At 50.1% G+C, this 26047-nt stretch overlaps 1 protein-coding gene across 1 annotated transcript in view; it reads right to left on the reverse strand.

The window, feature by feature from the left end:
* Window positions 1-2228: 2228 nt before the first annotated feature.
* MORN5 (MORN repeat containing 5) overlaps window positions 2229-26047 on the reverse strand; it is a 34782-nt gene continuing 10963 nt past the window's right edge. Inside the window, exon 5 of the mRNA XM_065927181.1 lies at window positions 2229-2308. Coding sequence (XP_065783253.1) covers window positions 2229-2308 — 80 coding nt within the window. The remainder of the gene's footprint in view (window positions 2309-26047) is intronic.

Raw genomic sequence — 26047 nt, forward strand, 5'->3', positions numbered from 1 at the left:
AGAAGGTTGGTTCTGTTTCCCAGCTAGGAGGCTGAGCAAGGTAAAGGCATCATGGTGGGTTTCTTCTCTCTGTGCTGTGCCGGGAATCAGGCTGGCTGGTGTCCCCCCTTACTCCCGACCACCCTCTGCTGGGCCCCGTGCTGACCTTGCAGGCTCAGAAAAGGGCCCAGGAAAAGCCCTCAGTCAGGCAAATGCTGTAGACAGACGGATCCCTCCCCATGTGCTGTCTGGACTCGGGGAGGGGGGCACTTGAGCTGTATCCTTAGATGAGAAGTTCACGGAGTAAGTTCACAAGAGGAGACGCTGGGAGGCCAGAGACGGAAGCCTAGAGGAGCCTGACTGGGAAATAGGGTGGAGTGTAGGGAATACGGACTGGAGACGGGGGTGACAACTGGCCTGGTCGGGTTCCAGAGCCACCGTGTAATCTGGGGAGCAGGCATCCTGCTGCTGGTTGCCGAATTTTCTTTTAATGGCAGAACCGTTTGTGGAAGCCCAGGCTTACCAGGAAGGGAGTGGACTGGCTCTGCCCAGCAGGCCGCCCGCCCTTGCCCCACCCCCACCTCGTGGCCTGGAACAGTCACTCAGAAGCCTCGGCTCCGGGTGGCCGTGGTCCTCGCCCCTGCAGGGCCCCTCTGTTTAGCTGTTGCATGCTCCACCCCTGACCCCACCCCTTCCCTCCCTCTCCACTCCTCCAATCCATTTATCAAATGTTGATTTAGATATATGTGTATCTTTGAACATAGTTTAAGTTTGTGTGTCTTTCTTTACATGAAAGTACTTTCTATTTTCAAAACACACTTTGGAATCCCCTGGTGGCCATCCATCCTATCTCCTGAGGTGACTGTCGCCTTGGAGGGGAAAGGTGATTGATCTCTCCCCGTCCCCCCCACTCCTCCATGGCTTAGTTGAACATGCCTAGACCTCCCTTGACCCCCGGCTCTGCACCAGCATGCCACTCATGGGTCCCCAATTCAAACAGCTAGGTTCTTGTCCCTGTAGACCTTGGCAGAGCCCTCCTAGGCCTGACTCCCCTCTCCTGGTCAGCCCCTGGTGAGCCAGGGGGCAAGGCACAGAGGTGCAGGAGCCAGCAACCTCTAAGGTGGGAAAGCTAGGCAAAGATCCAGGATGCCTGTGGCCCAAGGATAGCCCTGGAACATGTTACCACTTCCTCTGCTGGTTTTCAGCTGACACATAAGATCCCTGGGGGTGATTCTGAAGAATAATTACTCCGTACGTACAGCTAACAAATTAGTTTTTGAAAGCAAGCACATACCGAATTCCTGCTAAGTGCCAGCTCCTTGTATTGTTTCATTCAATCCACACGGCTACCCTGTGGGTTTAAGCATCATCATACCCATTTTACAGATGAGGAATCTGAAACTCAGAGATGTGAAGTGACTTGCCCAAGGTTGTATGATACCTGTGATTGATAACCTGTGATTGAGCTGGGATCCAAACCCAGGTGTGCACGATGCCAACACTGGATTCTTTCTGGGGCACCGTACTGATTCTGTGCTTAGGGTATGAGACCCAGTGAGGGAAGCTTCAGAGAGGGAGCAGCTATTGTGGGCAACCATTTCTGCACTTACAAGATACCAGCTGTGAACCTGGGCACAGTCATCCTGTCCTACTGCTCTATGAAATCAAGATTGATCAGGCAGGCTTCTTGTGGCTAAAAAAAAAAGTAATAAAGCTGGGCTTTATCTGCAGAGGGACTCAGATTCAAATGCTGTATGACCGAAGGCAGGTCAGATCTCCCTGAACCTCAGATTCCCCCTCTGTAAAGGTGACGTTAAGCTCTCTTGTACAAATAAGGCTATTAGGAGGAGCTGAGGTAACATACCCATTCTGCCTGCACCTATGAATTGCTCATTCGATTACATGTATCTGTCATTATAAGGCAATGACTCTCAAACTTCCATACATGTAAGAAATAGCTGAGAATGCAAATTGCTGGGCCCCAGTCTCAGCGATTCTGATTAGCAGGTACTAGGGTGGGGCTGAGCATCGCTAGTTCACAATTTTGCTGAGGTGACTCTGACACAAGTGGAATGAGGGTCCCGTCCCAAGGAATAGTCTAAGGAAATCAGGGCCACTGAATGCAGAAAACCTTTATTCTTAGAGTCAAAAGTCAGGTCCTAGAACTATAGCCTGCCCGCCCCCCCCACCCCGAGCTAGCCAGGGCTGGGCGCGCAGAAGGAAGCCTGTGATGGAAGAGGCGACAGCACTCACGACTTGGCCTTGGGACCCACGGTCTCATCCCAGCCCTTCCGACACGTCCGGACGATCCACTCGTGCTCGTCGCCATCTGTAAGGGAGGAGGGGGAGCCGGTCATGCCTCACCCTGGGAGCCCCCCAGGCAGGGTTTCAGGACTGGGGTGGTGTCAGAGGTGGACGTTGCTGACCAGATGGAGGCAGGCGCGCATCGTCGGGCTGTTCTGAGCTGGGCCCCTGCCCAGTGTGATATCCACTTAGGGCACCCCTGCGACAGCTGGTCCAGGCCTTATTCTCTGGGTTTTTCATTCTGGACCCTTCAGAGAATCCATGGTTCCTCCAGAGGGCCGACACTTTCTCTTTGCTCGGGTCCTTTCGGTGGGGAGTGGACAGGAGAAGTTGGGGGCCCTGCAGGCCCACACGTGTTTATCTCCCTCAACTCAATCCTCGGGATCATGCCTTTCTGTGGACAAACCAACAGGCTCGGAGGACCAGTCGTCTGTCCACAGTCATGGGGTAAGCACGTGGGAGAGCCTAGAACTTGAGCCCCGGGAACTTATCTGCATACAAGGTCTGTGCTGTTTTGAAACCTGAGAAAGAGAGAGAGAGAAAGTGGAGGAGGGACCTTAGTACACCACCAGCATCTCTCTGTGCCAGGCCCCTCTGCAGACTGACTCTATTTTCATTTTTCCCCTTTATCCTCTAAACCCACACCCAGCCCCTCCTCTCACCACGGCTAGAGACCCACTCCGATGGTGGGATATGTACCCCTAAAAATGCACGTAACTCTGTAAAATATATCCTGCTGTTTTGTGTGCGAATGTGGTTTCAATTTACACAAATGGCATTGTGCGGTGAGTTTCATTGTGTCTCACTTTTTTTTTTTTTCACTCAACACGACATTTTCAAGATCTGTTCTCGTTGCGATGTGGACATCTCGTTCTTTGCTCCTGACCGCTGCCTGATATTCCATGGTGGGCTTCTGGCTACTCATCCTCCCTGGGTGGGCACGAAGGATGCCTCCACCCCTCAGACCAGGAATGATGCTGGGGCAGATGCTGTGTTCTTGGGCACTTCCCTTGGTGGGTCCGTGGAGACTTTCTCTGGGGCTGTATTCCAGGAGGAGGGTCATGGAGTCGTGCACATAACTCCATTCACCAGGACTCTCAGCAAAGCCCGTGTTTGTTTTTTTTTCCCCAGCACCGCATTGCCTGCCAATGGTCCCTCCCATGTTCCTGCCTGCTTCCTGGGGACAAAGAGGACTGGCCCCAATCCCTGACTTTCTGTCTTGCCTCCTGTCCTCACCCTGTGTCTAGCTCAGTGCTTCCCACCTAAGAGATGGGAGGATGGAATTACTCATCCTCCTTGGGCGAGAATCCCATGGACAGAGGAGCCTGATGGGTTATGGTCCATGGGGTGGCAAAGAGTCGGACACGACTGAGCAACACTTGGGTGATGAATGGCAGAAGCTGGAGGTAAAAGACACTCCTTGAGAGCTAAAACGTGGGAAATCCTGCAGAAATCCTGCCCTCCATACTACAGCCTCCTGCCGGGAACCCCCTTCCTCTTCTGGTCCAGGACCCAGGGAGACAAGACTTTTTAATCAGCTTACTGTGTGCTCCAAGCTTTACAAATGCCGGGTCTCATTGAGTCTTTTGTGAGACCCCAGTAGGGTAGGAGGCTTCCCAGGTGGCGCTAGTGGTAAAAAACCAGCCTGCCAATGCGGGAGACCTAAGAGACATGGGTTAGACCCCTGGGTAGGGAAGAACCCCTGGAAGAAAGCATGGCAACCCACTCCAGTATTCTTGCGTGGAAAATCTCATGGACAGAAGAGCCTGATGGGCTACAGTCTATAGACTTGCAAAGAGTCGGAGACGACTAAAGCAACTTAGCTAGGGGAGATTGCCCCATTTTATAAAGAGGACAAGCCTTGCCTTGTATCCACAGCCAGTGGAATTTAAGCCAAGACTCATCAGACCCTGAAGCCTGACTTTCCACCCCAGGGCAGGCCTGAAGGTGCCAGAAGGCGAGGCCGCCCCCATGGAGCAAGCCTCCTCTGTTCCCCACTCCCACTAGATCTCTGTCTGTGGCCTCAGGACAAAGGCTCGCCGCCTGCAAGCTCTGGCCTGGGAAGACTGCCCTCGACAGCCAGCGGGTCTCAGTTTCCCCTGGGGAGGCTGCTGGGGAATCTGCGCGTGGCTGCCAACCCCCCGGGGGTGGGGGCGCAGAGAGCGCGGCACACAAGGAGTTAAGCGCTGGTGAAGCCCACTTTTGCCACACCGCAAGCAGCCTGGTTGATAATTACAGTTCTGAAGTCTCCAGGCTATTCGAATCAGTGCAGCTGCAACCTCTTCAGCGGTAACCCTGAAACCAGACCAACGGGGTTTATTGTGCTGAACCAGTCCTCCAGCCCCTCCCCGATCGTTACACATTGACGGCAATGGACTTAACAGCCCTCTTCACTACCCTTTCACTCTCTACCTGGCCGCTCAGCCACCAATTTGAATCACAGAAGCCTCTCCTCCCAGCAGCTGCTCCCCAACCCTCCCTCCACCTCCCTGGCGCCTCGAGGCGGCTCCCCTGGCCCTGCCACACCAGGGTGACGCTGCCGAAGCACATTTCATCAATATTTAAAATGGAATTAAACCTGCAGCTTTGATTAATGCCTCCCCGATCCCGGGAGTTGTGATTACTATTTTGCAAATTGCGATTGTTGGAATATGTTAATATGATTGTCTGAGAACATCTTCACCTTCTTGGATAATTTCCGCCCCCCCCCCTTTTTTTTTTGGTAGGAGGAAAGGGGGAGAGGAGGGGAAAGAAAGATGGGGAAAAAACACCCCACAAACTCTTTAATCAATTGTAAATTATTACCCTCGGCACAATTGCTGGTGGTTCAGAGGAAGGAGAGGGAGATTTCTGGTTTGGTGCGTTTATCTTGAAAAGTTTTGGCCCGCACTGGCCCAGTAATTCCACTCTGGGATGTTATCCTAAGGGAATAATCTATTTGTCCCAGTACTATTTAGAATCAAGAAAACTGAAATAACCCACGCTTCTAAAACAAGAGGATGATTACTTTGTTGTACATTCATTCATTTAACAAGTAATTTCTAAACACTGACTATATGCCAGACATACAGCTATAGTTTGGTGGTGGTAGGGGACACCAAGAGCCACATGAGGGGATATTTAGCAGCTACTGAAAAAAATATGATTATGAAGTCCATATAGCAATGTAGGAGAAATGTTTTTGATATGATAAGAAGCAAAAAGAAAAAGGTGGGAGGAGGTTAAGAAACAAAATTACATAGTATAATCTGTGTACAAATTATACACAGAGGAAAAATTAAAAATAATAAATTGAATGGGAATAATGGTCAGCTCCTAGGAGTAGGGCTAGAGAGGTTCTTCTGTTTTGGATATTTCCCAAATCTTTTGTTAATATGTATCCACAATAGAAAAAACAAAAATAATCATTGGCGTTTTTCCTACCCTTTAATTTAATGCTTTCATAATTTCATGCATCTTAGTAATTGAAGTAAGATATTCCTGCTGCTGCTGCTAAGTCGCTTCAGTTGTGTCCGACTCTGTGCGACCCCACCAGGCTCCTCCGTCCCTGGGATTCTCCAGGCAAGAACACTGGAGTGGGTTGTCATTTCCTTCTCCAGTGCATGAAAGTGAAAAGTGAAAGGGAAGTTGCTCAGTTGTGTCCGACTCTTAGCGATCCCATGGATTGCAGCCTACCAGGCTCCTCCATCCATGGAATTTTCCAGGCAAGAGTACTGAAGTGGGGTGCCATTGCCTTCTCCAAAGATATTCCTAGGTTTCCAGAAACACCAATAGGGTTCTTGAATTTGTAAAAAGTAAGAAGACCCAGCATAAAAATATTGGTAAAAATGCATAACATTTGGTGAATAGGCAAATCTCCTGTGCAGAAGACTTCCAAATAATTTAGGTGGATATTCTGCCCTTGAGTCATGCCCCTGGGCATGACTTATTCCCTAGATGTGGGCTGTCTCCTAAAAAGGACTTCCTAAATAGTGACTTCCTCCTAAAAAGGACAGTATAGGAAGGGGGTGGGAGAAAAAAAGGAGTAACTTTTCAGTGAAGAAACCTGACAAACACAACTCATCCAAGTGATCAAGGTCAGTGTCAGCAGTGATAAGTTGTGTGGATAGTGTGTAGCCTTGATTTGATGACAACGGCATTTACCTCCTCCCCTAAACCCATAAGCCGAGTCGAATGATGTGAAACCCATCAGATAAATTCCAGTCACGGGGCATTTTAAAAACACTCCTCAAAAATGTCATCAAAAACAAGGAAAGTCTGAGAGACGCTCACTGTCAAGAGGAACCTAAGGTGATGTGACGACTAAATGTAATGTGGTATCATGAGTGGGATCCTGGAACAGAATAGAGGCATCACGGAAAGACGGAGGAAATAAGGAGGAAGTATGTTGTTACTAATATATCAACACGTGCTCAGTCACTCGTTGTGTCTGAGTTGTGTCCTACTCTTTGCAACTGCATGAACTGTAGCCTGCCAGCCTCCTCTGTCATGGGATTCTCCAGGCAAGAATACTCCAGTGGGTTGCCATTTCCTCCTCCAATATGTCAATGTTAGTTCATTAATTGTGATATGTGCACAGTACAATGTAAGATGTTAGTAATAGGGAAACTGGATGTGGGGTATAGTGGGAACACTCTGTACTGTTGCTTCAGTAAATTCTGTATATCTGCAATTGTTCTAAACTAAAACACTTGTTTTAAAAAAATGCCTGAAAATCCAGCATGCTCTGTAAAAGTTGCGATTATTGCATTTTCCAAGAGGAGTGGAACTCTTTTCACACACCCAACCATCTGGAATAAAGTCCTTCACACCCTTTTCTCTTTCCTGGGTCCTGCACATCACAATTTATGAGCCTACACAAATATGAACAACCAACTAGTGGTTACCAGTGGAGACAGGGAAGGGGGGAGGTGCGATACAGGGGTTAGTGGGGAAGGGTTAGTGTGGGATTATATGAAATCATGTATGAAACCTGAAAATTGTGAAGAATTCAAAGCATCTTTCATTCAATTAGAAAACTGTATGAGTCTATGCTTATTGGCATATTTCCTTACATATTTTCCCCTCCCACTAGGCATAAACCCAATGCAGGTATATGTCTTATTGACCATTGCACCCAGCATACAGTTGGCAACCAATATATGCTTTGCCAGGTGAAGTCTCAAGTCAGTCTGTTGCCTTCTGATTTGTCTTTGATTGCTATCAACAAACATTGCTATCAACAAACATTCCTGACACCTATTTCCTGGCATCCAGGTCTCAGTTCAAATGTTGCTTCTCAGTGATTCCTGATCCAGCCACCTTCACTCCCAGTCACTCGATCTCGAGGCTTGCATTCTATCTCCTTCATGGTGTACGGCTCTTGCTGCAATTTTCTTGTTTATTTATATGTTGTCTGTCTCCCCATCCACACTGTGAGTTCCAGTGAAACCAGGGCCTTATTCACTGTGGCATCGTCAAACCAGTATCTGGCTCACAAGAGTGCTCAGCCCACATCTGTTGGACGAAGGAATGAATGAATCAAAAAGCCCAATCCTGTGGCCTGTCGTGTGCCTAGCGCTGGGGACAAGGGGGTTGAGACTCAAGGGCTTGACCTAGGCACTCTACTGGTTTAATCTGTCTGCTCTTGGGGCACAAAGATATCTTTCCTTTTCTCCCATTTTTTTAATTGGAGTATATAGTGTGTTAGTTTCTGCTGGACAGCAAAGTGAATCAACCAGGCATGTACATGTATCTCTTCTTTTTGAATTTCCTTCCCAGTTAGGTGACCACAGAATTCTGGGTAGAGTTCCCTGTGCCGTGCAGTGGGTTCTAATCAGTCATCTACTATATACGTGTGTGAGTCTGTCTGTCAGTCTCCCAGTCGTGTCTGATTCTTTGCGACCCCATGGACTGTAGCCCGCCAGGCTCCTCTGTCCATGGAATTCTCCAGGCAAGAATACTGGAGTGGGTTGCCATTCCCTTCTCCAGGGGATCTTCCCAACCCAGGGGTCAAAACCATGTCTCCTGCATTGCAGGCAGATTCTTTACCATCTGAGCCATCAGGGAAGCCCATTGCATACATACATAGTAGAGTGTGTATATATATATGTCAATCCCAGTCTCCCAATTCATTCCACCTCTTGGGCCACAAAGATTTCTTTATTCTGGTTCTCAAACTTTGGAAGTGACCCCGCTGTTCCCCACATCCCCTCCCCTGCCTGACCCAATGAGTCTCACCCATCACCAGGAGAAAGAGGCATCTTATAGAGACGAAAAGGGGCTGGGAAGAGAGACTCCACATCCGACCACGGGATTCCGTGCTGAGAAGTCTTCCCTGCAAAGGCTCCCCTTGAGAAGTCTTGCCTGCAAAGGCTCCCCACTCCTTCACCCGGACTTTGAGACCTTTCCAGCCAGCCTCCCCGGCCCGCCTCACTCTGAAATGCAGCCACCCTGTTGCTCGCAGTTGACGACAGGCACGTGCTCAGTGCCCCATGCCTTTGTACACACCTTTCCGGGGAGGGGGGACACGCGTCCTTTTGGGAGAGAGAGGCCCAGGGCACGTCCCATTTCTGGACCTTTCTGGATGTAAAAGTGAAGGAAGATCTCAACATGACTAATAACAATTGTAATATATTTTAAACACAATCACTTAACAAATTAATGCTTTTAACACAAAGAACCAAATGTAACATAAATGTGCTAGTCTAGAATTTCCGTCAAAGAAATAGAAATCCACAGTGCATTAAGGACGGTATGGTCAGGAAATGGGGCTGCCCGCATAAACATGGCTTTCTTTCAGGCCTCACACGGTCCTGACTTCAGACCCTGAAGAGCGTGTGTCCTCCAAGCCCTCTTCCCCCGCCACCCGGGCCCTGCCTAGAGGTCACTTTCTCTGACTTCTCTGATCCAGGTCGAGGTCATGGTGATGGTCATGGTCACCCCCGCCAGCCAAGGGGAGCCATGATCAATTCAGTTCTGGTCTTCAGAATCCAATGCAGATCAAGCACTTAAGAAGTATTTAATAAATACAGGGTGAATGAATGAATAAAGAAATGTAAATTTGAGGACATAAAAGTAAGAATCACCCTGTGGGACTGAGACAAAGGGGAAAGAATTTCTTCCCCACCCTCAGCAAACGGAGCTGAGCGGGCAAAGCAGACATGCCAAGTGCAGGGCTCAGACCGCTGGCTCCTTTTCCTTCTCTGTCTGAAGGCCATGGACGGGGCAGCCCCACCGCACGGGGAGGATGGGTTGTCTGGGCTCATACCTGGGCGCCAGCCACGCTCAGGAAGCGCAAAGCCCTGACTGGCCTGGGGCCGACCTCACAGTGAGGGCAGGCCTGCACAGGCCGCCGAGTGCGGCCCAGGTCACCGAGGGCGGCATTCGTGTAGCCTGCAGGTCGGTGCAGGGCTAGGGGAAGAAGCGATCGAACAGCAAATGCAAGGCCATCTTGGCTCCCCTGATGGCTGGCAGGGAGACGCTGTGGCACCGTGGGTTAGGGGCATGAGCTTTGGACCGCGGCAGCCACTAGCTTGGAGATCTTGGGCAAGTGGCCTCGCATCTGGGTGTCATTTCCTCGTCTGCAGAGGTGCCTGCCTGGAACGGTCAATGGAGATCATTTCCAAAAAGTGTTTAGTATGTTGCCTACAGGAAATGCCCCCAAACCAAAGACGGCCAGAAACTGTCATCTCAAGGTGGGACTTCAGGCACCTGAGATCGCATGGCATAGGCTGGAAGGAGTTCTGGGTCCTATGTGAGCCCAGTTGCTAGCCTGCTGGGTGATCTTAGGCAAGTCACTGCCCCTTTATGAGTGGGCTTGTCCATACAGGGGGTTTCACCAGACTTCTGGGCAAAGGGCAGAGTGGGGACTGGCGGGGCTGAATAGCCCTAGGTGGGCGCCCAGGAGGTATGAGCTAGGATCATCATTTTGATGGGTCCTTAATTCCCAAACTGGGTACCTTCAAGGGAGCGTTCTTAAGGAACTCAGCACCCCTGGGACTTCTGGTTCCCTACAAGGGGTGCAGGGAGGAATCGGGGAGGAGGAGGTCTTTACACAAGGATCAGCATCATAAGGATCAACAGCTGCAGCTCAACTAATGATTCTGTTCAAAGCGAGGGGCAGGCCGGGGCAGGCAGGCCCAGAGAAGGCAAAGGGGTGGATTCCGGTCACCAGGTACCCACAAGCCAGATGTCGCTAGCTCTCGGCACGCCTTTGGGCCAACTGCACTTGCGGTCACCACCGCTCTGCAGCACCCACCTGGTGTGCAGGGGCCTCGGGTGGGGATTGGGAAAGGGAAGAGACCAGGATGAATCGAGGTGTCCAGCCTCAGGAAAGGGGATGAGGATCACAGTGGCTGAGCACCCAGGACGTGCAGGGCTCTGTGGGAAGAGGGTCACACCTGTCCCCTCCTCAGCGAGTAAACGGGGTTGTCCCCAGTTAGGACGAGGACATGGAGGCTTAGGTGGTGGTGAAAGCATTTCCCCACTTCATTCTACCAGCGTGGAGGGGAAAGGTTCAGCGTGCTGGTGTGAGCGTCACCCTCACTGAGGCTGGCACAAGCGGTGTGCTTCCCTCACAAGTGTGAGCATCTACCCCAGTGTGAGTGTTAATGTGTTCAAGCATGCATCAGCATGTGCTGAGTGTATAGGTGCCTGTGTCTGAGATGTCTGGTGACGAGAAGAGAGTGCGCCCCTTCGGGGATCCTCAGCCTGTGTGTGGCACGTGGCATGTGCGTGGCAGGTGGTGTCTGAGTACCTGAGTCTGCAGTGTGTGGTCAGACATTGAGGGAGGGGGTGCATCCTACCTGCAGTGACAGCCCAGTGCACATCTAGAACACCAGGCCATGCCAGGCTCTGGGGCAGGAGCTGGGCCGTGAGAACTGCCCTCTTTCCCCGGGGTCAAGGCCAGTGCATGCTCAGATGTGTTTTGTGAACCGTGGCTTCGGGCTGGGGTGGGAGCCGCATGGCACACCTGGCACCCCAGCCGGAGGAGGGGTGCAGGAGCCGAACCCAGAGCCCCAAAGTGCAGCCACACCCTCTGCGCAAACGCAGGGCTTTGGAAGCTGGAGGGCAGGGCTAGGCCGCCGCTGAGCCAGTGACCGCAATTAAGGCGATCACCAGTGCCCGACAAGAAAGAGGCTTTGAACTTGGCTGGCAGCGGTGTGGCCAGAGGCCAAGGCCACGGCGTGGCCAATATTGACTGAGGGATCGCTGCCCAGGCAGAGCCTGCTACTGGGCAGGAAGGGAGGCCCAGGCCGCTCTTGCTTCCCCGGAAAGGATCATCTTCTGGGATGGGTGGGTGGAGGTCTTGGGGGTGGGGGTGGGGCGCGGGTGAGGCCAGGCTGCTTCACCCACTGGGAATAGGGGGGCAGAGCCCGGCACCCACAGGCTCGTCAAGGCCTATTCAAGTGTAAGAGACATGGGGAACTTGACTGACTCGGGAACTTGAAAAGGGAAACTGCGACACTGAAATTAATAAATGTGATAATTAATGCATTAGGCCTGAATTAATGATTAAATTTAGAAACCCAAACAATGTTATTACACTTGAAATCAATTTGTGGGCTTGGTTTCCTCAGTTTTCAAGAATTCTCCAGTGTGCGTGCACACAAGCTTTCAAGAAATCACAGCCAATTGTTAAAGTCTTGCAGTCAACCAATTCACCAAGCAAAGTTTTCAAAATCCTTTTGGGGTTTTAACAGCAAAAAATGATATTTAATGTGGGAGTGTGGATATGTTCTGTTTATGTTGAAATCATTGGCATGAGACCTCCAGGGTCAGACCTAGGGCTGGATCAGGCCGTAACTCGGGGGGAGAGTGAATCTGGACAATGGATATGGTGGCCTGGTATCGGGAAGCACGTCTGTGTGCCGGGCACACGCATGCACTCTGTGTGCCTGAGCTCATGTGATCCTCATACCAGCTTTGTTGTGTGTATAGTTGGTGACGGCTCAGGTGGTGTTTCCGCTGCTCCAGTTGGTGGGTAAGGTGGCGCCAGTGGTAAAGAACCGGCCTACCAATGCTGGAGACATAAGAGACGTGGGTTCAACCCCTGGGTCAGGAAGATCCCTGGAGAAGCGAATGGCAACCCACTCCAGTATTCTTGACTGGAGAATCCTATGGACAGAGAAGCCTCGCAGGCTACAGTCAATGGAGTCACAAAGAGTCGGACACGACTGAAGCGACTTAGCACACACAGCACACTCACAACATAGTCGGTGGGTAAAGGGGAAAAGTGCCCACAGTCATCATGACCCTTGAGAATCTCCAAGGAAGGCCCCATCCTGGAGAAGGACATCTCACGAAGACGTCACATGGGATTCTGACACTGTTGGGACGGAGTTACTCCTGCTGTTGTGGTCCTGGTGGGTAGCTGGCCTGAGTTTATGGGCTGTATTAGTAAGAACAAAAATACACATCTTTAAATACTAGCATTAAAAAAAAAAAACTAGCATCAGCCCGTGTGTGGCAGGTGTGCCTAGAACAGGAGACCATCAACTCACATCTTCCCACTCACTCCAGAGCACATGCGTACTAAGCGGAGGAGGGCGCTAAGTCACAACATCATTTATATTGCCATTCTTCTTGCTTCCGAGCCCCACTTTTATTTTTCAAGCACTCATAATGGCATCTGCGTTTACTAAACATGTTAGTGATGGCCAGCCGCTGTGCACAGGCAGCGCTGGGAAGCCAAGGGCAGGGCCCAAGGTCACCGGTCAGCCCTCAATCTGCCCCTCTGCTCCCTTCCACCCCTGCTCTCCAGCTGCATGTGGACAATGGACCGATGGGGACAGGCCTGGCAGTTGGGCCTGTCCTCCAAGTGGCAGATGCTGAGGGCGGAATTAAGGCTGGGACAGCAGGGATGGCCAGGGGGAATGTTAGGATAAGGACTTACTGAACTCAGCAACAGACGTGAACTCAGTACTCACGGCAATCTTGCAAAGTCAGTGTTTTTATCCTGATTCAGAGGGGGAAGGTTTGAGGCTCAGAGAGGTGGGGTTATATGTCCAAGCTGACTCTGCTAATGAGGGTCACAGGCTCACACCCAAGTCTATCGCTTGAGCTGCAGCCTTCAGCCACTACACACGCTCCTGGAAAATCCTTGTGCAACTGCCACAGCTTTACTCCTCACTGTCTGAAGGGTTGAAGCTCAGCTCCCTGACCTGGCATTCAAGGCTCTCTCCCGCCCTGGGTCCCTCTGCTTTGAACGCCCAGCTCAGACGCACTCCTACACACCCGTCAAAGCCCACTCTGTCTATCACTGCCTAAGGGAGGTCCCCCTCGACTACTCCTCTCTCCAACACAGTATCGGGTCTCAGGTACTCTGTCTTGAGTACCTGGGCCCCTGCATCTCTCCATGCGTTTGTTCATGTTTTTCCTTCCCTTCCATGCAGCAAAACCCACCTCTCAAGCTTCAAAGCCTAGCCAAACACCACCTTTTCTAGAACATCAACTTGACTACACGTGGGACACCCCTGCCCTTTGCTCTCTGCTCACCCAGCACACTTTGCTTCTGGCTCCTGGCACCAGCAAAACAGGGGCACTCCCAGTTTTTTGCAGAAAGAATCTCGTATCTGATATTCCACATTAAACATGAATATAAACATCATGGAGAATATAGAATTATGTTGGACTTCCATACACTTATTTTTATAGTTTCTGTTATTTTAATTTCTGACCTATATTTTGAGGGGTGGGAGGTTCACTGCAACCTTTTAAACACTTGAGTTCTAGGCTTCTGTCCAGAGAGTGCCCATCCTGGGTCCTGGGATCAACTACTTATGCATCTGCTCCCCACTCCCCTACCCTGTCTTGGCATGGAGCCTTAGGGGGACGTGATAGACATTTAGCTGGCCCCCAGGCGAGACCCGTATCTGTAGGGGATCAGTTAAGGCCCGTGTCTGAGGGGATCTTAGACGGTCTGAGGCTTCAGATGAATCAGAAATGATGAGGGTGATGGAACATATCCAAAACATTACCAAAAGCAAGCAGAGAGATTAGGGACTTCAGGCCTCCAGCCCGGTTTTGAAATTGGCATCAAACGCAGGTGGGAGGAGGCCAGAGGGCACCTTGCCAAGGTCACTCCGGCTCCTCCCTTTGGGGCATGGGGTTAAGGAGACCCTGCTTCTCAACCAGCACCAGCCCCTGGGGTAGAAACCCCAACTGCGATCTTCAGCAGACATGAAGCTCCTCATCACGGGCCCCCACATCATCTCAATAAATACCACAACCCTGGAAGGAAGGCCCTAGTTCTACCCCCATCTTTCCTATGAGGCAACCGGGAGCTCAGAGAAGTGAGGTGACTAGCTCAAGGCAGCACAGCGGGCCGACAGCAGAGTCAGGTCTGAGGCCAGATCTGGCAGGCTCCCCAGACCGGCCCGCAGCCCTGCAACGCCTCTCCTGGACCTGAGGTTGAGCAAGGCTTGCAGCCAACTGTCCAGGGCTCCAGCGCGTGGGCTGAGGAAGTGAGATGAGGCTCCTGTCCCCTGGGCTCTGGCCTTGCAGCCACTTCTATTAAAGGAGACAAAACAAACCAGGCTGGTGCTGGCCCCGGGGCGGACTCCGGCCACGGAAGGGGAAGCTGTGTCCTCTGGATGCTTCCAGGAGGCTGCTGCGGGCGGGCGGGGGGGAGGGGGGGGATGTATTGTTGTCAAGAGTCCTGTGGGCACAACGGCTGGAAGGGGAATTTCCAGGGCCTTTGGAATCCCGGTGGGCAGAGAGGAGGGCAGGGAGCAATTCCCGCAGGTCCGGGAGGGGCAGCGGGCTGTCATTCCCAGAGCGAGTCCCCTCACAGGGGCCCGATCTAGAGGGTGGGGGTGGGGAGGTTCTAGTGTTTTTCTCGGGGGAGAAGGCCCACAGCTTTGCCAGACTCTTGGAGAAGTTCATATTGGTTCAGAGCGTGGCCTCTGGTATCAGGCACACCTGGTTCAAATCCCGACCCCTCCCTTTACTAACCGCACCCATCAGTAAGTAACTTACTCCCTGAGCCTCAGTTTCCCCCTCTGCCAAACCTGGATAGTGATGCATTCCTCAAAGGACCAGGGTGTGGTGAGTCCCTGGCGCAGTGAAGGCATCTGATAACTCAGAATTCCCTTCCTACCCCTTCAGCTGAAAGCAGATGCCGGGATCTGGGGCTCGCGTGGGCATTTTATTTGGCAGTTACGAGGGTGATATTATCCCTCCACAAAGCCATCATTATGGTGCTGCTAACAATACCGCAGATAAGGCAGGCACGGCCCTGCATGCCAGCCTGCAGGTGATTATAACATTTGGGTAAATTGCCTTTTGTCTCGCGGAGAGATGACAGCGGGAGGGGGTGGGGAAGGAGACTCACTCAGCCATTTTGCAGAAACCACGGGGGCGGGAAGCAGGGTGTGTGGGGGGGTGGGCAGCCTGGGTTTGCAGGAGCAGCCCAGGCTGGCGGTGGGAAGGCGGGTTCATCCGCAGACAGGCTGTGTGGGGTCGAGTACCCCCCCACAGCTTTCTCACCTATCTGGTGGAGGCAGAGGCTTTAAGATGAGAAGAGTCTTGGTTTATTGGTGGCATTGAGAGACTCTAGTTCTTTGGCCAGGTTTTGAGCAATAAAGTGGACAGAGAACTATCTAGCGGAAAAGAGCCACTACTACCATCTTACACTCCTTGGATATTTTAAAATCTCTGGGCCACCAGAAAGGCCCTCGGTTCTCTCTTTCACTAGTAAACTCCAGCTCCTCATTCAGAACCAGCTCAAAGGTCATCCTTAGCCTTGAGTCAGCTAGTCCTGGGTTCAAATTCCAGCCCTGCCACCTGTTACCTGAGTAACAAAGCATTTCACCTCATTTCAGTTGCATCATCTGTAAAATGGAAATAATAAGGACAACTATTTTACAGGGTTACTGTGAGGGTTCAGTGTAGTTCAGTCGCTCAGTCGTGTCTGACTCTGCGACCCCATGAATCGCAGTAGGCCAGGCCTCCCTGTCCATCACCTGCTCCCGGAGTTTACTCGAACTCATGACCATCGAGTTAGTGATGCCATCCAGCCATCTCATCCTCTGTCGTCCCCTTCTCCACCTGCCCTCAATCCCTCCCAGCATCAGGGTCTTTTCCAATGAGTCAACTCTTCGCATGAGTGGCCAAAGTATTGGGGTTTCAGCTTCAGCATCAGTCCTTCCAATGAACACCCAGGACTGATCTCCTTTAGGATGGACTGGTTAGATCTTGCAGTCCCAGGGACTCTCAAGAGTCTTCTCCAACACCACAGTTCAAAAGCATCAATTTTTTGGCACTCAGCTTTCTTCACAGTCCAACTCTCACATCCATACATGACCACTGGGAAAACCATGGCCTTGACTAGATGGACCTTTGTTGGCAAAGTAACATCTCTGCTTTTTAATATGCTATCTAGGTTGGTCATAACTTTCCTTCCAAGGAGGAAGTGTCTTTTAATTTCATGGCTGCAATCACCATCTGCAGTGATTTTGGAGCCCCCCAAAATAAAGTCTGACACTGTTTCCCCATCTATTTCCCATGAAGTGATGGGACGAGATGCCATGATCTTAGTTTTCTGAATGTTGAGCTTTAAGCCAACCTTTTCACTCTCCTCTTTCACTTTCATCAAGAGGCTTTTTAGTTACTGTTCACTTTCTGCCATAAGGGTGGTGTCATCTGCATATCTGAGGTTATTGATATTTCTCCCGGCAATCTTGATTCCAGCTTATGCTTCCTCCAGCCCAGCATTTCTCATGATGTACTCTGCATATAAGTTAAATAAGCAGGGTGACAATATACAACCTTGACGTACTCGTTTTCCTATTTGGAACCAGTCTGCTGTTCCATGTCCAGTTCTAACTGTTGCTTCCTGACCTGCATATAGGTTTCTCAAGAGGCAGGTCAGGTGGTCTGGTATTCCCATCTCTTTTAGAATTTTCCACAACTGTGAGAGTTAAGTAAAAGAAAATCAATTATTGAAAGTGCTCAAACCAGTGCTTGGAACATCATAAGAACTTAGTCATTGATGGTTATTATTATCACTTTGCTTTTCACCTGGACTACGGATACCTTTTTATATCAATACATCCATTCCTTCACTGCCATTTTGATGGCTGCATTCTATTTTATTTTAAGGATATATTGTTTTTTATTTAATGAATTCCCTCCTGTTGGACACTGGGATGTTTCTGGTGTTCAACTGTTAATAATAACTGGAGAAACTTTAGAAGACCAAGTGGTCTTTCACTTCCAGGTGCTCACTACACAGCTTTTTAAAAGTTAGGGTGAAAGTGAAAGTGAAAGTCACTCAGTCGTGTCTGACTCTTTGCAACCCCATGGACTATACAGTCCATGGAATTCTCCAGGCCAGAATACTGGAATGGGTAGCTTTTCCCTTCTCCAGGGGATCTTCCCAACCCAGGGATTAAACTCAGGTCTCCCGGATTGCAGGCAGATTCTTTACCAGCTGAGCCACAAGGGAAGCCCAAGAATACTGGAGTGGGTAACCTATCCCTTCTCCAGCAGATTGTCCAGACCCAGGAATTGAACTGGGGTCTCCTGTATTGCCAGCGAATTCTTTACCAACTGAGCTATCAGGGAAGTCCAAAAGTTAGGTTAGGAGCAGATAAACACCAGTCTTTGGGAGCTCCATGCTTAGGACAGAGAGTTTTGGAGTTGGTCAGGCAAAGCGGAAAGAGGCAAAGCTCTGAAGACAGATGAGCCCAAGTGTGAATCCCAATTCCTGCCAAATTCCCTGGGGAAATTCTTTAGCCACATGGAGCCTCACTTTCCTCATTTGTCAAAGAGGGTTCATGCGAATATGCCCCTCTCCTGGAGTTGAGTGTCTGGTGCAGGGTCAACGCTCAGTCAAGGCCAGCTGAGTCACCCCCCTCCAATCTTTATCCTCTCCATCCTCATTCGGGTAGAGCCAGCCATCACCTCCCAAAGTCTCTGAATCACCCATGTGAGGTCACTCTCTGGACCACCACTCACACCCCTTCTTCCCATTGTCCGTTTCACGCAGCATACATTCCAACGAGGCTTGTGATCTTGATTTTAAATTCCGTCTGGAACCCACAGGTTCAAACGCAAAGGGGCTCTATCCGCAAATAATCGCTGGTATGCAATATTTTTAAGAAGCCCAAGCCATTGTTTCTGATTGAAGGAAAGTTGGTGCTATTTTGAAGAGCAGCACGATTAAGCAGTGGCGTTCTCTCTTTAACTGTTGGGAATTATACGCTGTTTGAAAGATTTGTGAGCTCTAGGACATTTGCCAGATGTGCTTGATTCGACATTTCAGACAACAAAGGGGATAATGTTGGCGGGAATCTTGACGGCATTTCTGATGATCAGGATATTCTCTGAAGATGGTACTGAGACCTTTCGGGGGAAGAATTTCAGCTTTCACATAAACTAATTTGGGATGCTCACTCTCTGTCTTCCACAAAGCAAATTTAGTTCATTGTTAGTTGTATATGTTAAAATGGTTACGAGGGTTTTTTTCCTTTGAATATTAATAATGTGCCTTTCATCTGAGACACGCGCATGGGGTGTCATTAATTGCAGGGAGGGAGGAAGGCTTAGTGGTGCAGTTATTTTGCAAATGATTCCTGCTAGTAACGTCGAGGCAGGCAACGGCTCCATGAAGAGACACATGTACACAGCGCCAGCACGACTGGGACGCATCCTTCCAGAGAGGAATGCCGGGGGGCGGGGTGCAGTGGGGGGTCTGCCCACAGTCTGCAAAGGACCCTTTATAAAAAAAAGTAGCATCTCCTTTGGTAACTGTGGTGGTTTTGTCTCCAGACTATCACATGGACCTTTTCATTCAATTAGAGCATCGCTGAGCTCCCACTGGTGCCAGGAACTGTGCTTGGAGTAGGAGCACCTGTGAATGAGATGCGGTCCTGTCTGGGAGCTGAGGTGTTGAGTAAAGAAGAAGCTAGGGATGGGGACTTCCCTGGTGGTCCAGTGGTTAAGACTTCATGCTCCCGGTGCAAGGGGCCCGGGTTAGATCCCTGATCAGGAAAGTAGGTACCACATGCCACAACTAGAGATCCCACATGCCACAACGAGGATCGAAGATCCCGAGTGCCGTAGCCAAATAAACTAATATTAAAGAAAAGAATGAGCTAGGACACAAAGCTGGCAAGCAGAGGAAAAGGATAGGGTTTGGGTAGAGTTGGATTAGACTCTTGACTCTGTCACCAGCTATGCAACTGGGAGCAAGTTATTAACCTATTTGAGACCTGATCATCTCATTGCAAACTGTGGCTCTGGAAAAATTTCTCCCTTGGGATGGCGTGAAAAGCAGAGAAGATAAACAGGAAAGGTGCCAAGCGAGGGCCTGGCGAGGCACCTCCATGTCCTGCATTCCTGCCCAGTGTTGTGGCCCTGAGCTGTGGGTGCACAGCTGAAGCTGCGTGCCATTCTTCCAGGGCCACAGGCAAAGACTTCATGGCCTTCTGCTGTGTGCTGAGTATGCAGAGATGAGGACTGTGATGGAGGAGGAGACGGGGAAGGGCATTTTCGGCTAGGGGAACAGACGAGGTGAGAACAGAGCCATGTTGATCAGTGGAGGGCAGCTAGTCTGCTTGGCTGGAACACAGGGAGGGGAGAGACAGGAGGGCAGAAGGTAGACTGGGGCGCTGAACAACATAACCAAGAGTCTGCAGACCCCAGAGTTTCAGCTGGATTTAATTTCCCAAGCAAAACCCCTCAAGGAGGCAGAAAGACCTAGAGTATCCAATCACATGTCTCCCCAGTGCCTTCTTTACTCTTAAACACCTAGAGGAATCTTAGCAAACCCCTGGGCACACTCTCTTCTCTCTCCCACAGCCTGGGCCAGTAATCAGTAGAATGATATCAGTCACAACTACCAATCGCTGGACATGTGTCTTGAACTGGGTGCTAAGTACCTTTCATACTTAACCCCATCTTTTCTAACCCCAATTCCAGATTAAGTACTACTAAATGCCCATTTTATAGATGAGGAAACTGAAGCTCCAAGAGGAGACAAGAAGTAAGCTACCCATGGTCACCCAGCTGGCCAGTGGTAGATCCAGGACCAGAGGAAAACCAGAGACGTGGATCCAGACCCTGGGCATTTCTCCACCATCTCTCTGACCTCTTCCTGCTCTCAAGCCTCCTGCAGAAGGGAGCTCCTATCTCGGTCTCTGCTTTATGTCTGCTGCATTGATTGGAATATTGCCTACACTGAGTTGCTGTCTTTTATGCTTTTATGGTTCCAACAGAAGCAGCATCAGGATGGAGTGAAAAGACCAAGGAATTGTAGGAAGAGAGGAGTGGGTTAGAGTTTCAGCTTCACCATCACTGGTCTATCATTCATCATTCCCTGACCTAGATTCCTAATCTCAGGACGTACCCATTCCCGGCACATTGGATGCATGGGAAGTTCCCAGGAGATGTAGGGCTCAAAAGTTTATGGGCGTTATGGCTGCTGCTGCTACTGCTAAGTCGTGTCCGACTCTGTGCGACCCCATAGCCAGCAGCCCACTAGGCTGCTCCGTCCCTGGGATTCTCCAGCCAGAACACTGGAGTGGGTTGCCATTTCCTTCTCCAATGCAAGAAAGTGAAACGTGAAAGTGAAGTCGTTCAGTCATGTCAGACTCTTAGCGACCCCATGGACTGCAGCCTACCATGCTCCTCCATCCATGGGAGTTTCCAGGCAAGAGTACTGGAGTGGGTTGCCATTAATGCCAGATGCTGGGAATTCCCTGGCAGTCCAGCAGTTAGGACTTGGCGCTTTCACTGCCGTAAGCTTGGGTTCAGTCCCTGGTGAGGGAACTAAAATTCCTGTAGTTGTGTTCAAACCCGTACAATTTCAAGCATGGGGCCAGCCAAACAAAAATTCAGGCCTGAGGGCCACTGATTTGAGATCTTGAACGCTTAAGCTTTTACGCTTTTCAAACTTGGCAGTGCAGAAAAATATAATGGCCTGCTTTTTAAAATATTTGTTTATGTATTTGGCTGCTCCAGATCTTAGTTAGGGCATGTGGAATCTAGTTCCCTGACCAGGGATCAAACCTGGGCCCCCTGCATTGGGAGTGAGGAGCCTTAGCCACTGGACCACCAGGGAAATCTCCGTAATGACTTATTTTTATTATTCAAAATAATAATTTGTCTATATGTGCCAGGTAATTGAATTGCATATAATCTTTTTTTTTAATTTTTTTTATTAGTTGGAGGCTAATTACTTCACAACATTTCAGTGGGTTTTGTCATACATTGACATGAATCAGCCATGCATATAATATTTTGAAGAATCTGAGCGACTTGTAGGCAGGTCCTCTGCCCACCTGTCTGCTTTTCTTTTACAAACATCGAATCACCTCCAACTAGTGGGACCTGTATGAGGCGCAGGGGACATGGTGCTGAATCAGACATGATACATGGTCCCCACCCTCAAGAAGCTCCTAGTCCAGTGGGGGAGCCAGGCAAAGAGAGATACTTCTGCTGTTGTGCGCTGAGTGCTGCAAGGCTTGTGGGGGCCCGATGAGGGACATCGTATCCAGACAGGGTGGAGGGAGGGGTTGGTCAGGGAAGGGTGCCTGGAACAATGGTCCTGACTCTTAGGGAGGTTGTGAAATCAATTTAGTGCATAGCAACCAGCATTAAAAAAAAACTGAACAGAAAACATCACTGCGCATCTCACGTACAAAGAATACATATGTGAGTGTGAGTTTGTGTGCGTTCTGGATCATGATGCAAATCACTCCTGAAGCGAGCCAGGGTTAAAGGTTTGAGAGCCACAGTTGGAGAGAATTCTTGCCTGCCGTGATCCCCAAAGCCTGGTGCACCACAGCGCTCAAAGATTTTTGGATGAATGGGAGGAGGGATTTAAATTCTAACCTCAATCCAGCAGTTGGGACCGTCCTTTCCAGTTAAGAAAGACACACTCATGGGACTTCCCTGGCAATCCAGTGCTTAAAGATTCCACCTTCCAATGCAGAGGGGTGCAGGTTCCATCCCTGGTCAGGGAACTAGGGTCCCGCATGCCATGGGGTGTGGTCAAAAATTAAAAGAAAAAAAAAATGTGCACTGAGAAACCCAAGTCTAGCAAACCTGGATCTGTCACGTGTGCTCACAGCCTAGCAGTCGACAGCTCAGCTGTCCAGGGTTTCCTCTCTGCCTGTGTAGCAGTGATGGGGAAGTCAGCCCAAGACGGGGGAGGAGCAAGGCAGTTCAGAGCTGCCTGGAGGAGAGCAGAAGGCCACCCTTCTGCTGGTCCCCCAGCCTGTGACCGCCTAGGAAACAGTGTCCTCGGGTCTGACCCACCCAGGTGGCATGTGCCTCATAATGGCAGTGGCTCCGGCCACTGTGTTTACTCTGGGATGGCCTCAGTCATGCATCGCAGGCCCATGTGGCCAGCAGTCCTGTGCCCCCAGAATGCCAACAGGAAGCACTGTTTAAGGGGCAGATTGGACTCAAGGGAGAAAGCGCCCCGGGGAGAAGAGGAAGATGGGCAGAAGGTCACCGCAGTCCCTGGCAGGGTGAGGTGAGTTAAGGGTAATGACTAGGTAGCCACCAACAGAGACTCCCTCTTAGTGGTTTCCAGGATACTCCAAACCTGATCCATCCTATAATATCAGGACCAAAATACCCCTTGGCTACCTTTCTCCTCCATCATAGACCATTAAGGTTGGAAGGACCCTAGAAATTATCCAGCCCAACCATCTCATTTTACAGATGAAGAGAAAGGGGCTCAGAGAGGGAAGGTACTGGCCCAGAGTCAGCCAGCAGGTGACCCAGGGAGCTGGGGCCAGAACTCAGAAGCCATATCTCCAGCCCACCACCCTGGAGACGTGGCTCTGGAGATGCCCCTCTCTACCATCTTGCTGGAAGGATCTCCTCTCTCCTCTCCTTTGGCCCCTTTTCTGTATGTAACCAGAAAACTCTTTCTAATGGATACATCAATGACTGTTTTGCTTGACCCTAAACGTCCCTGCATCCCAAAAGCCCCCAGAGGAAAAGACCCCTATGATCTTCCCTCCTGCCCTCTTGGGCCTCCTCTCCTATTCATCTTCCCCTGACACACTGGTGTCTCACGCTCCTGAAGGACCTGCAGCCTCTTCGATGTGCATCGGTCTCCCCATCTCTAACCCTTCGCACATGCTGTTCTCTCTGTCTTTAACACTCTTCCCAACCCCGCTGCACCTGTCTGTTCTTCTTTAGGTTTCCCACGGGTGGCGGTGGTTCAGTCGCTAACTCATGCCTGACTCTTGCGACCCCATGGACTGTAGCCTGCCAGGCTCCTCTGTCCATGGGATTTTTCCAGGTAAGAACAGCGGAGTGGGTTGCCATTTCCTCCTGCAGGGGAATCTTCCCAACCCAGGGATCGAACCCAAGCCTCCTATGTTGGCAGACAGACTCTACACCAGGATAAAGGACTCTGGGAACCATAATTTCTGTTTCCCAGTCACATCACGCATTTTTATGCCTCTGTGTCTTTGCCCATGCTGTTCCCTCGACCTGGAATGCCCTTCCCCAACAGTCCTGTTTATGACACTCCTACTCGTTCTTTAGGACCCATCACTTCTGGGACCTTTTTCCTGACTGACACCCACCCATCTGGGCCAGGTGATCAATTCCTCCCTCCCATCCCCCGCCACCATCCCCTCCAGCAGGGCACACATCACATTCTACTGTGATTAGATGCTTCTGTGTCTGTCTCCTTCACTAGTCTGTGTACCAGTTGTATTGTATCACAACTGAAGAAAGATTATGCTAACAGAATTCCCCAGAACCCTGATTCTGGAGAATTTCTCCCTATTGCCCCATCTCCCAACTAATTTTACAATTAGTCAAACAGTTTTGGGAAATGATATACCTATATCTCCCTGGTAGAGACTGACAGTACACATTCATTCCTTGATTTATCTGTTTCGTACACAGTTAATGAGCACCTACTATGTGCCTGGGTCTGTGTGTGGTGCCAGGGCTGTATCAGTAGGCCAGGTTTTAAGGAGATTTTCTTGCCTACTTTTTCCTGTAACTTTGAATCTTATTGATCCAAAGGTTTTTGTTCTCAAGAAGAAATGGCCTCACCAAGTGATACAACGATGGTTCAACTGAATTGGAAGTGGGAACAGCCACCTGGCCGCTTTGCTCCTAATGCCACTGAAACAACAGGCAAAGAAGGGGAATACATTTCTGGCTGGAGTGATGGATCTCGACTGCCAGGGGGACCTGGGTTGCTGCTATACAGCTGGGGGAAGGGGATGCAGTATGGAACCCCAGGGGGTTCTCTAGGGCAATTCTTAGTTCTTCCACTGCCAGTAGTAAAAATGAGTGAAAACTAAACCAGCCAACTAAACAAGCAAAAAAGGCAGGGCCAGTAGGGATTCAGAACCCTTAAGAATGAAGGTTTGGGTTGCCCTACCAGTTAGAACACCAGATCGACTGAAATGCGGGCGGAAAGCAAATGGAATGTGGAATTTATAATGGAAGAAGGAATTTGTAAATATTAACTACAGCCTCATGACCAGTTGAGCTTCCCAGGTGACACTAGTGGTAAAGATCTCACCTGCTTGCCAATGCCTGAGACGTAAGAGATGCGGGTTTGATCCCTGGGTTGGGAAGATCCCCTGGAGGCAGGCATGGCAACCCACTTCAGTATTCTTGCCTGGAGAATCTTATGGACAGAGGAGCCTGGCAGGCTACAGTCCATAGGGTCACAAAGAATCGGACAAGACTGAGTCGACTTAGTATGCATGCATGACCAGTTATGGAAAGAGGACTGTATCAACAATATAGCTTTTCTTCCTTGCTTGTATGTTTATGTGTATCTATATCACTTATTCATCTATGTATTTGCTTTTATTAACTAATTTATTTCTTTCCTCTTTTTTCCTTAATATTTTATAGAAAGATTCTTGGCAGTGATGCATAGGCTGTAGATTAGGCAGGACTGTCAAAAGGACAAAGACAGACACAATATCTACTGGGTTTCAGGTCTCCTCTTTTAGAGGAGAAGGTGGGAGTCTCTTTGTATGAATAGGAAGAGTGGTTGAAACTTCTCAGACAAAAAAGCACAAACGTGTTATCTTTGCAGCAGAGTAAAGTGTGTCTGGATGCTGAGCAACAAAAAGCAGTGGATGGTGCCAGTTATGAAGCTACAGACTCTCAGCTCCAAACCTGCCTCTCCACACCCTGCTTGGCGATGCTGGGACTGGGACCCCATGGAGGTCACTTCTCCTTTGCCAGCTGGTCCCCAGTCAGGTGCGGTGAGGCAGATGGAGGGGAAGGGAACATGCTCTTTCCTGTTTTGCCTGCTGTTCCGGTCAGTGTCTCAGCAATGGCCTTTCACATCAGATTTCCAGCTCTCCCCACACTCCTAGAATCGGCATCATCTCTTTCTCTCCAGAAACCCCACTGGGCAGTGCCCCCTCCTCAGAGGTCTGAATTAGAGCCCCTGGTGGGGGATGCCTCCAGCAACCTATATTCTAACAACCCAATCTCTTGCCCTGCCCCCCAGTGTTGAGGTGGTAGCTGCTTCTTGCAACTACTTTCTTATACCCCAGTGTCTTGCTTTTGCTTTTTTAGTTCTCCAATACTTACTTAATCAATTTTTTTAATGTTAAATTCTTTGTTTTCTGACTGGACTCTGACTAGGACAAGTGGAGACAAGAAGACAGGGTCCCTGCTCTCGGGGATCTTAGCCTCTAGCTGGAGAGACAGACGGTAAGCAATTCATGACATAAGTAAGAGTATTTCATTACAATTGAAGTAAGGGTCTGGAACTAGTGAAGTTGCTCAGTCGTGTCTGACTCTGCAACCCCAAGGACTGCAGCCT

The sequence above is a fragment of the Muntiacus reevesi genome, chromosome 3, assembly GCF_963930625.1.
Source record: "Muntiacus reevesi chromosome 3, mMunRee1.1, whole genome shotgun sequence".
Lineage (NCBI taxonomy): Eukaryota > Metazoa > Chordata > Mammalia > Artiodactyla > Cervidae > Muntiacus > Muntiacus reevesi.